General features: G+C 30.5%; 1 protein-coding gene across 1 annotated transcript; it reads right to left on the reverse strand.

Moving 5' to 3' along the window:
- Positions 1-2,941: 2,941 nt before the first annotated feature.
- Positions 2,942-13,621, reverse strand: LOC111031987 (J domain-containing protein). The gene is made up of 4 exons (XM_022312142.1): positions 13,255-13,621; positions 5,504-5,605; positions 5,272-5,388; positions 2,942-4,041 (listed from the first exon to the last, which is right to left on the reverse strand). Exons 1-4 carry the CDS (start codon positions 13,342-13,344, stop codon positions 3,856-3,858), a joined length of 495 nt encoding a protein of 164 aa, XP_022167834.1. The 5' UTR covers positions 13,345-13,621; the 3' UTR covers positions 2,942-3,855.
- Between the last annotated feature and the right edge of the window lie 130 nt (positions 13,622-13,751).

The following is a 13,751-nucleotide window of genomic DNA, read 5'->3' on the forward strand; positions in this document are numbered from 1 at the left end:
CTTGTTTGAGACCACTAGCATACCTATATGATGGCCATTCCCAGAAAAGGTTTAAATTTGTACTCAATTTTTGTATATTTTTACGTTTTGGAAACTCGCAGATAGTATTAGCAAATAATAGGTGAAAGCATAATTAACGAATGTATGCTCTCATGACTCTATGGTCTATATAGGTACATATACCAGCGTCTCAGAGGAAAATATATCCCGGCCTATGAAGGTAGGTATATCAAAGTTGTACAAATTATTGATTTTTAATAAACGATGCTGCATGAGGGTTAAACCATGCGTAATAACAGTTCAGCTCCAGTTTAGTGATGCCTCAAAGAAAAAAAAAGATAAAGGGATACTACCTAATAGAAAAGACGAAACCGCTTTAAATCGCTTAAGAATCGGACATACCCGACTTACGCACGGATATCTCATGTCCCACGAGGAACCCCCCTGCTGCGAAGCCTGTGGTCAACGCCTCACCGTAAAACATATCCTGACAGAATGCCATATGTATGATCAGGAGCGAACGGACCTCAACTTGACCGATACCCTCGACGCAACTCTCGGCCCAGAACCAGACCAGATCAAAAAAACGCTGCAATTTCTAAAATTAACCAATTTAATGAACCAAATATAATTGTACATATTATACGAACTTAATGTTTTATAATATAAGTAGTAAGTAAGAATTGTTAACTAATGGCCTATGCTGCCGAGTTGTATTTTTTAAAGATCAATAAAAAAAAAGGGATACTAGGTTATAACAATGATGATTTTGGACTCCAAATATTTTTGACGCCGTCATATTATATTCAGTTATTGGCATATAGCTGCATTTATCATCTGGTATCGCAGAACTGACTTGATCGATCGTATAATACTGCAGTAGTACTGTGTACACTCACACTTATCTAATACTTACGCTTTGTCTCTGCCGGAAATGCCTTGTCCAGTACTGACCCAGCGCTATGCACTTAAGGTGGTAATATGAACAACCTAAAATTTTGGGTGGGTGTCAGGTGAGTATTTAAAAATAATTATCCAGGATAATTAATAATATTACTAAAAAAAACAAAATGTATCTATACTATATAGTATAGGTACTTCGCAGTTACAGGTTACGCGTATCACTTATCACGCATTATTAGGTACAGTATTACACTATTGCCATATTAATAAATAATAGCCTGTGGCTCTTTAAATCACTTATACTCTTCTAGTATCCAGCAAAACACCAAAGCGAACATTATCTCAAAATGAATAATCCCCATAAATCGATCGAGAACAATAATTTATCAAGAAAGTCTAATCTAGGTAAACTATAAACATTTCTAATATCTCTAAAAACAATTTCTGGGATTTTCGTTAAAATGAGTAGAGTAGTTTTTGGATATGCAATCAAAACACATACATTTGGTTTCAAGATATAATTTTTTCAATCAAGGCCACGTAAATGCAACGATTTTATGCATGCTTTCACCTCATCAGCAGTAACCAATGACAACCAACATTATGTAGGTACCTACAAAAAAGTACTCATTTTTAATAATTTCTTCTATTAGGTACTATTATAGTCTGTATAACCAATGGTAATCATTTATAAACAAAAATGTTTGATATTCATTCTTTATGCTGACATTCTCACCTTTTTAAAAATGAGAATTTCAGAAAATCTTTTCTTAGGCATCCTTACAATATGGTTATACGAATGTAACTTGAACATTTCAAGTCTCTAGCTATCATAATTTAGTTTAGATTCTTTGTTGGTCAATCATTCAGTTAGGACATGCACGATTATGAAATTTGTAAAATATAGTAAATTGGTAAGAACGAAAATAATTTTTCATATTATATGTATGTAAAAATGCAAATAGTGACAATTATTAAAATAGATTGAAGTAGTAAAATATGATACAAATACAATTACACAATTGTTTAACAAAATATGTGTTTATCACTAGCGAAGCGAGCTGCTTTGTGTGGTTAGGTGTTGTAAACATTTTCTTCAGTTTGAATAATACATTTTGGGCTTTGATTAGAATTGAACAACTTTTTACTGATTTCAGCACCACTGACTGTACCTAAAAGTGTCAGTAGCATACTTGTTTTTTAATGTTTTTGAAACCGGTACTACAATTATAATAATATATTTAGTTCGGGAGCAATGTTGTACCTACTTACAGCCGTGTAAGTGTAACATGTGTGCAATGCCATATTGGTACTTTTATACTCTCCATCACTTACCGAAAAAATTGTAATTTTTACGAAAAACCGATTTGTTAACTAATTGATCTTATTATTTTGATATAACTTAAAAACTAATAAGTAATAACTGTTGAAATTTTCACCAAATTTTAATTATATTAGAATTTTTTGTACATGCGGTAACATTTTTATCTAAAATATATATATAGCCATATAGGTATAGCATTAGGGCATTAGGTATTCAATTTTAAAATATTGTTGATTAAATTCATAAACATTAACTATTTAGAACTTAGAATATGAAAAACTACTGTGTGTTATAAAAAGCTAAATGTGTGCTACTATAGCTATGTTATGTTAAAAATAAATTAAACTATTTATCTGAGTAATCACTGTAGTTTTTAAAAGCACTCCATATCCCACGTACAACGTAGCCACGTAGGTATATCTGCTCCATTCAATCAGCGGTGATTCAATGGAAAAATGTTTGCTTGTACGTAAATTGGTACATACATAATAAATCAAGCATTTATTCACAAACGTTACAAACATTGAAATAATAATACAGATATGAGTTGTATTTACCCATATTAAAATATTATTTACATAGCGATACATTATTTTATAAAACGGATTCGTATCTCGCTCACATCCACCCATAAACACACACACACATCACACACGCGCGCGCGCGCGCTATTTTTATGAAAGGATCATAATATTATTAACAACGAAATTCATGTATTGTATTCATAATATGTATATTTTTATTTTTACAAATTTGAGAAACGATATCTCACCGAAATGGCAATACAGTCAAGTATATTAATATACTAAGTTTAGTATTATAATATAATAAATAGGTAAACGCAATAAATAGTAATGCACAAGGTCGTAGCTACGTCGTATTGGTCCACAAGAATGACCACCGATAACTTATAAAATATAGGTAGGTACGGTTTGTAAACGTTACAATACAATACAATAAACTAGAACACAATACTATATGAGTATTATACGGTGTCTTAGCTAATTGTTTTAGAAATACACTAACTTTATAATAACAGAATAACACATATTATCATATTATACCTATTAGTATTACATCTTTGAAACACAGAATTGCGCGATGTTACAATTAATTTGTGTTTTGTGAGACTGATATCAAACTACATTAATTAGGTTTGAGTAACATAATCTACTCGAAGTACTCGACTTAAAATAGCATTCAATTAATTGTGAACGTTATGACGTATCATTTACTGTTTGATGACTAGACAATAGTTGAAGAGTATAATCATAATGTTTAGAAATAACTAGAAGAGAAATTCTTGAGATTCAATTAATTCGAAGGTCCGAGAAGAAAATTCACTCTAATTTACCCTAAAAAGTTTCATTTTATACCCTATTAGAAGTAAGCGTAATCGAATAATAATAGTAATATTGTTGATTTTAAGGTGCAGTTATAATTATTATTTACCGTGTTTTGCTTCTCAGGCCCTCGGGTAAAGATGTGTTTTATAAGAGTCAGTATAATAGGTATGTATATAATATAGTATGTAGTACAAATTATTGGAATTTATATTATATCATGTTAAAAGTATATTTTATTTGATGAAGGAATGTTTTTTTTTTCGTAGATAACACCTACGCAACTTATATTTCGTAATTGCGAAACTTGTTGATAATGTCCGCATTAGACTTTGCGTCCCATTTTACTTTGTTGGCTCCCAAGTTCACTCCACCTTCAGATGCTCTCCTGGACGCCATTGAAGACGAAGCCCCTTCACCACCTTCCGGAAGCATTCTATCTTTAGTGTTCATTTGTGCCCAGTGCATAGACTGAAAAAAAAATCAATTATTATAATATTATATTCTTCATTGCTGCAGTTAAACATTATTAGAAGGGGAGGAGTGCTTTAGTTTCAAGTAATTGGCTATTTTTTTCGTTACCAATGTGAATATATTTAGAATTTTGGCTACAATGGTGTGCTCCTATATGATTAATAATTAAGAAATAAAATAGTAGATTAAGGAACTTTCACGCGATTAACACGTATATGGAAGATATTTATTTCAAAGATTTCAAAGATGGAAAGGTATCTAAATATGTATTATGTAGTAATATTTGCCTATCATATTGGGTCATAATGGAAACTACTGTTGAGCTGGTTTGAACAAAGGTAATCACGAAACTGAATAAAACACCTATATTTTAATGAAAAGTTCCTACAAAACCTTTATAGATGTCAGCATAGGTACCAATTTCATCAGTTACCAGATTAAGTTTATTGTTTTATCGAAAAGTCAATGTTATATCCACAGGGTGTGAGGACCGCTGCAGGAGTTTATTAATGGATCGAGTGCGCGGAAGCATAATTTCCCCACAGTTCCCGATTTAAAAACGTATTACATCGAAATTACTACCTCTCGCACGGAAATAACCCGAGGACGAGGTTTACTGAAATAATATGGCCCTCACGTTTTTTTTTTGTTTAACATGCTTGATCGGACAAAAAAAAGAACGCCGATTTACGTCCCGAATATGTTTTACATGATTATATATAGAGATAATATTATAGAACGTGAAATTAATGAAACGATATTTTATTTTTGCCAGGTAAATGTAATTGGAAATTTGGAAAACATCTAAAAACTCGTTCTAATACATAATGGTTAAATAATGACATAACGATTATTTAACTTAAAAAATAGCTGAATTTTAATATAATCAACGACAGTAACATTCGCGAAGGCTATTCTTTGGATTTGAAGCAAAAGTACCTAAAAAGATAATTATTTTGGTATAGTATATACGGTATTTTTTTGTTACAAAGGGCTACAGCAGTAGGTTCCTTATCCTTCGTATATAACTCAGTACTTCGTATTTTATTGAGCTGTAACGCGCGCGAGGTAAAACAAAATAAAATCGACGCCCTATATGGCTATATATATTTATGGACGCTCGATCTCTGTATTGTTATTAATGTCTCGAATTTACACGAGTTTAACACGAACGGATACACTATTACAACTGGTACATGTATATTGTATGTAATTCACAGTCCGTACTTGTTGGAAATGTTCTTTGTTGCTCAGCCACGTTTTATAGCTAACGGCCACGCCGCTGTTCTTCCATTTGTCGTAAGTTGCCCGCTTTTCCGGGTCGCACAGCGTTTCTTTAGCTTCCTACAACGCACACGAATATATCATTCGGAGGCGATAATAATAATAAAAAATATAGTAGGTAATAATATTAAGTACCTACGTATCAAACGAGGCGCGAACGCCCGTTATTGCTTACATTAAGTTTCTGGAACGTTTCTTCCGCCTTCTTGTCACCGGAGTTTTTATCGGGATGATACTTAAGAGCTCTTACTTTGAATTCTGTGCTTATTTGTTCCACCTATTTAACAAAATGTTTTACGTATACATTAACCGTAAATCGTAATATAGCGTTTATATACAAAGGTACCTAATGAAAACTAAATCAGCTAAAATATTATTCGTTTAATCTATACATTTTCTCAATTTTATTGTTTTTTTTTCCACCGGTTTTTGGATTTCATCTTTTTTTTTTAGTCGAAAACCCAGAACACACATATCGGTCGTCCTATAATTTAATTTACCAACCGTAATTAATAATGCTTTCAGCGTAAATAATTTAATTGTGGGACCGTATCAGGTGTTGCTTTTTGCAACCTTTCAGTTGTATAATATATATATTACTTATATATAGCCATACATTTGTTTGAAGTTGCCGTGATAGTATATTATACATGGCTAGTGACTACCGAGTTTAGAGAAAATGACCACAAAGCGGAAAATATTTCGCTTGCTATTTTTCCAATCAATAATAATATTAATAATATGAGCCGCATTTCAGTAATAATAGCAGGGTCGGCAGAGTAAAATATGAAGGTATCTATAACTGATAACGTTGCGTAAATTGTTACCGCTTTAGTTATAAAACATTATCGAATAATAAACATACATGTACCTTATATTTTACATATCTATTATGTATAATAAAGGCTTTTGGTTTAATTGAATTTAACATCCAACGATACATAGAAAACAATATAATTATTGTCGGCGTTTTAACAAAACATGCAAACTGCATCCGTCCACCCACCCCGTAGATACTGGTCCATATAGGCACTTGCCTTTTATTAAATTATAACAATGTACCTTATTAGGTTAGTAAGAAGACTACAACACACGTATCTGCGAGTCTTATATACCTATACCGGCGAAGTTACGTGCATTGTGTACCTCTACATTATGATGGTCTTTGTCTATTTTCAGAGGCCTAAATCGTATTATCTCGCATTGACACACAGCATTATACATAATTACTATTATAGTGTAGTTCAGTGTGTACCTGCGTGTATTGTGCATGCAATAATACTGAGTTTTGTTAACTGTTAAGGTTCAATTGTATACTGTTTTCAGTAGCGCGTTCAACTGTTTATTATGTCGAGCCAACATTATACCTAATGTGTTTTGTCAAATCCTTTGGTGTAGGTTATGTGTATATATTCTACTGTACTTGAAAAGCGAATGGCTTTACCTTTTGCATTTTGTAAGTACATAAATAGCTTCAACGGGTTGCAGTTTGTCCACTCAAAGATGAAAGCGCTCGGAAAGCAAGCCGTTTTTGAATAAAATACTAAAGATGCTTTACGCATTTGATGAATGAGCAACAGGTGTCGCACCTCATAAGTCTTTCGTGTATTTTATGATACTTCAATATTTCATTCATTGAAAAAAAATATAATATAATATTCCATTGAAATTATTTGTATGCAAAATATTTGTATGCAAACATCTTCATACATCGTTGACTTTAAAGTAAATTATTTTGTCAACCTACAAACATAATATAATAATTGAAATTCTTCGGATTTCAATAAATTGAATCAAGTTCAAGGGTGTTATTTATTTAAATTAGACCTTAAGTAGGAAGTTAAGTACCAATATTATTTAATTTTTAAAACATATATTAGCTGTAATAAGTGCCTATAATTGTATAGCAATGTATTTCGTAATTAAAAAAAAAAAATGCCACTGATATACGTATTCGTAGCTGTTAAGTACCTACGTGTTATTATATTTAAGACTAAATTACTACACATTTGTAGAACTTTTTTGTTCTAATTCGGAGACAAATATGATAATTTATTTTAATATTGAATGTATGATACATTATGTAAATAAAAATGTATGCAAGTTTCTACTAAGTATACAGTAAAACCCTTGGGTCTTAAACCTTTTGATGCCGAGGGCCACTTTCATTTTATTATAGTCCCATCCCCATGGAATACAGTGTGCATTGTAAAAACAAAAAAAACTTCAAATGTTATTGAATATAACATGGGTTAATTTATGGATAAATTAACATAGGTAAGATAAAAAAATAAAACAAGAAAACTATATAAATAGCTAGTAACTGTAAATATTTTTTTTAGGAATAGACAACTGGCTTTAAAATGTTTGTTACTTTAAAATAAACGATAAAGCAACGATGAATATCACCTATATGTATCAATTGCTCAAGTTCTAAATATAATAAAATAAATTATACCTGAGTAGTTATGTAGATTTATGGCTGGATATACAAGAAAGGACTTACAGTAGCAGGCCACGTCCACACTCATTATATAATAAAATTCATTTTACTTAACAACTACTGCACTTTTTTTATTTAGAAAGTATAAATTACCTATATAAGTATTAAGTTTACAACTTTTTCGTAAATCATAATAATATTATGTAGATAATATTTGAAATCAATAATATGTATTTTACATTAAAGTTGTTTCATAATATTATTTCAATAATCTACTAGTACTTGGCTTTGGTACCTACCTTTGGTTATTACCTACCTACATGTTAGTATTGATTAAAATTACTAGTATTTATAACTAATGATATTAGATATACCCGACCAATTAATTTTAGATTTGAGTAAAGGTACAAGTGTACAATGCAGGTATAGGTTTCAATGTTTTTCAGCAATCGTATAATAGATTGTTTATTTCGTATCAAAAATTAAGCAAGTACCTTTAAGTACTTAGCAAACAGGTTGAATTCATTTTGGATTTGGACCATACAAAAAAGATATAAATGTAAGCAGTATACCTATAAACAATTTGAATTAAGGTATAACAAATAATAAATGTTAGAAAATATGAAGTTTATTGACTTATTGTGTGAATAGTGTACCTAATACCGTTAAGTAAAAATAAATAAATTATAGATGTATTTAAAAATAAATTATATTATCATTAGTTATTCAACTTTGATTAAATCATTTTTTAATTGTATTACAGTTGTACGAGTATTTAATTATACCTCAATTAATTTCACTGACGTGACGATTCACGTTTTAAATATAAATAAATTATTATTACATTTCAATATTACAATGTTTGAATAATATAATAAATTATATTAAAAGTACCTACAATGAACAATGTATTACATAATTGCATACTAGTAAAAATAAATTTATCATACCATGATACTACTAGAGTAATTTATAACACAATGTATTGACATTTTTTGTAAACAAAGTAGATATAGGTATATGATTATGTCATATGTGGTAGACTGATTATGTATAATAATATTAATCGTGTGTGAATTAAACTACACGACGAGATTGGGTTATTCTAATTTAAAATAAATGCTATTGGTTTTACTATAATATTATAATTATGTTAATGAATAATCACTGTTGGATTTAATCTACAAAAATATTATTACATCGACAATACAATTGTCGAGTCCTGTTACTTCTTCTTCGGAAAGCTCCAACTATTCAACAAGTTAAAAATTCGTAGGTAGTAATTTGCTCCAGTAGTCTTAATATTATATAATTATCTTGAAAATGTATATATATTTATTGTAGGCAGCTATTTAAGGTATTTAATATATATTTTTAAGAATTATTTCAGTAAAATATTATAAATTTAAAATAATATTTTTGACAAAAAATTGCAGTCTGGGATATACATATTATACATAATACAACAAATATACCTACCATAAACTTACATCAGTGACGCAATCAGATTTTTTGGAAGGGGAGATATGAATTTTCGACCACTTTCGGACCACGTTATATATATATGCACTGCTTTATCATATATTTTATATGACAAAAATAAACCAAAGGGGAGAATGAAACCCTCAACCCCCCGCCCCCCTGAGCACGCCCTGGCCTACATACTATAAGTATAAACATTAAAATTTTTACTTGGATAATTTTGTTTACATTTTGAGAATATAAATAAACATTTACATTACACTTTCATTTTCGGTAGTGTATAATATGTGAATGTCTGGTATAGGGCCATTTTGTACAAAACGTTTTCGTCTGCTACTGGATTATGTGGTCTGACCGTATATAGTGGGAATTAGGTATATCGTTGTAAGCGGATCTCAAACCTCTAATGCGCTTTTAAATATTTGTGAAATAATTATGTTTCTTGACTCTGGAGCACGGTAGAAATGAATTTCAAACATTTAACATTTGCAGATATTGCAATATTATTTAAAGTTTTTAATATTTTTTATTACGTACCTATATAACTGCAGTAGTACAAAAAGGAAACCTCTAATGATAAAATTTAATGTACCCAATAAGCTATAATATATTACCTATATACAGACTTTTTCATATTTGTCTATTTACTATATTATCTAGCCATCTAGCAAATATTATTATATCATATTACAATAGATGTTATAGTCTATAGACGTTATTTAGTGTATTTAGAACTAATTTATAAATTTCGGCTAAAGAACTGTATCAATTCATTACTGTTTAAGAAAATACTTACTCTTATAAATATTTGATGGTATAATACCTACTTAAAATACATTTAAACTTTTTCAGAAGGTATAAAGTATAATTAACAGTATGATCATATTATATATGATAGATCAGATGATATATTATCATACTGTTAATCATACTACCTTCTGAAAAAAGTTTAAATGTAATGAATTGATTATCATTGATAAGTATTATTATTATATTTGTAACTTGAAAGTGGCTTAAAATTGAATTATGCTATTATAGGTAACATGGTTTTTTTTTGAACATTGACTGGTAAAAAATAATCGAAATTTAGAATTATAAACTATTTTACGCTATATAATCGCCATTAATAAACACTACCACACACTATACACATTATTATGACGTTTTAATATTATCGTGCATTCAAGCATATTTTAATATTTTATTATATTATAAATACGGTTATATAGTCGTTATAATTTAATCGTCTCTATTATACATCTATTATCAAGCATAATAGTAACTACAATAGAATATATTGTTATATTATATTCGAATTACTGAAACTTCATTAGGTGAAAGTAACATTTTGGGTACTGTATATATTTCGAAATCAGCTAAATCATTCAACAGATAAGACCTTGTAGAAGATATTAATTTGTACAATTTTAATAGTGGACCTTGGAAAAATAGTTGTACATATTATTTTTCTTACGTGTTGTTTTGATAAATGTACTTAGTAAAATATGTATGTTATTTATAAGGTTCGATGAAAATGAAATCGACGAAATTGTACATTTTTTTCTATTCAAAAATGAAAAGTGAATGATAAATAAAAAAAATGTAAAACAACTGAAATATATAAAATGAAAAATAATACAATATCCGTAATTTTTGCAGGTTATGTACAATGTGCAATGTGCATATTACATAATACTTAATGATATAATATTATATTTGAATAGGTACTTAACATTTACATTACAAAAGTAGCCGAGAGTGCAGCAGTTATGATCGAATTAATATTAAAATGTTTAAAATGTTGTGCATGTTGGCATACCTTTGAGAAATGTTAACGTTTATATTTAAAAAAAATATGTTTCATTTGTTTGATCGACTTGCATCGAAGGTTCAATTATTATTAGTTTGACAAATATTAATTAAAAAAACAAATAATATCCATCAGAAAAATTTAATTGTCGAGGTGACGTTTTAATCTAGTGTAGGTATACACCCGTATGTTGGTCGCATGTATTATAATTTCGTATAACGACATTCGCTTTAATTACGAAATAACATATACATGTATATACGAAATGCATGTCATGTTGTGTACTTGTGTGGACTGTTTTGACTCGAAAATAAACGATACGCGACGAAATTACCTGTTCGGCCATAGTGCTATACCACATACCATACATTATATGAACTATATGACTATAATATTTTCATTATAACCTGTGTCTACGCACAATAACATACACGTCCCATATACTATTAATTATATCATATATACATAAATTATAAGCTGATAATATTATAGTAGTGACCCTGGTCGCACTTGTTATGGTTCCATTAAAAACACTGTGGAGTGAACGGATTAGTGTGTCGCGTCATTTTATCCCAATGATGCTCAATTTGAATTCGATTTAAGCCAATACCTTGGGTACCTATTCGCTCAAGTATATTGTACATAATGTTTTTATATTATAATTTACCTATAGTTGTATTAATTAATTGTATTATTATTTATAATTATTATCATTATAATTTTTGGTATTTCAATCACTCATGTATTTTTATACTTACCTAAACTTGAGTAATAATGTCATATTATACGTATACTGAAATCGGTGATCAAATAATAATACTGTTTCATTTGAATTCGCTGCCACCTCTGCTAAGGTACCACGGTGTGCTGGTGGGCGCTCACGCACACACATGCACACACGTACGCGCAGCTATGACAGGCCTTTGTATAAATCCTTACGACCTTTTTCCCATCCTTTAGCAAGGTATCGTCCGCTTACCATTGAGCATACATAATAATTTAAGGCCACGATAATGTCTTCCTAAGTGTATGTATAAATATATTATATATACAGGGAGATTCACCAACCATGTTCACAATCTCTCCTTAATCCATTAATAATGCATTTATTCAAATTCTGAAGTCTTGAATTTTTATCAAAACATAAGGAGATGATTTTATTATTTTAACAATGATTTTAACCAAGTATACTAAGGATAATAGTCAATGATAATATAGGTTTAGAAAATGATATGGGGGTTTAAAATATGATTTGAAAATTATAGCAATAATTAATATAAATTGGTATAATTAAATTGTCCAAGTGTAATATTAATATGTATACGTATACTAGACAAATATTACATATTATATTATTCTATGTAGAACCATTATTAATAAAGATTATTATTATCCTTAGTACCGACATAAAGTTAAATAACTTATAATTTCAGATTTCGATTTGGAATCTTCAACATTTTAATGAATCATTTGATGAGGTATCAATAAATAACAAAAAAAATATAGATTCATTTAAAAAAGAACTGTACCCACCACAGGATACTACTTAAGTATTAAATGGTATAACAAATCTAAGTATATTTAAAAATAATTTGTTCTTTAAAAGTACCTAAAAATTAAACAAATTATTCAAGGATAAAAGGGGTTGAGCATCCATGATGAATCACCCTGTATACATAAATCATATGGCGTGTTAATGTGCTTTGCAATCGTAAATCACCCCTGGTGCGAAAAATCAGTATAGTGACGACTGACGAGATGTTATAATAATAACAATATATTTTAACAAGCACGCAAGCCGCACTCGAGACGGTTTTTATACCCTGCCTGTAACTCTGCACGCTATATTGTGCATCATCACTACACCCGGCGGTGGTGTATTATGGTGATAAAATAGTAATTCTTAAGCTGAAAAAAAGTGCACGGTCAGTATACCGCGTGGCACGAGTACACACTTGATAAGTACCTACTAGACTAGATATTATGCTGGGTGATACACTTATACACATACACACTATTATTATGCCTATTAAAGAGAATAATAATATGATACTGACAACATTGTCAACAATCGCAAGCATCCTCGCTTTATCTCATAGAACAATCTTACGAACTATTTATTTTTGTCGCGCTTTCGAAGTGAATTAATGAATATTATAATATCAAAATATAACAAACGCAATCGGCTCACCGTGGACGTCTGGTCGCATCCCAACATTTGGTAGTAGTCGTCTTGGGCCGACGACTTGTCGTACGACAGGATTTCCGAAACGCTGGTCATCGCGAGCAGACAATCGACGTGACGTGTTATGAAACAATAATATTGTGTTTATATATTAGTATATGTACTAGGTATTATAGATTGGCGTTGCGGTTAGTCCGCGCTCGTTGATCGTTACGATCGTATTAACCGACGAAGGACGGTGGGAAAAAAAACTAGGCAAAACAAATCCGTAGTCGCCGTCGTCGCCACCGCCGCAGCCGCTACCGGTGGAGCGCCGCTGTTGCCGTCGCCGTCGTTAACGTAGCTACCGCTGCACGCCCTACCGCAATCGTGCGCGTGACTCACTGACCCAGATCGCGCGTGTACCAAACAGACACATACGCACGTTTGTGTAAAAATTACTCACACTTACACGGAGCTAGAACACTGTACGCTCGGCTTACAGCGGCCGCTTTCGGGCCCGA

Source organism: Myzus persicae, unplaced genomic scaffold (assembly GCF_001856785.1).
Source record: "Myzus persicae strain clone G006 unplaced genomic scaffold, MPER_G0061.0, whole genome shotgun sequence".
NCBI classification, from domain to species: Eukaryota; Metazoa; Arthropoda; class Insecta; order Hemiptera; family Aphididae; genus Myzus; species Myzus persicae.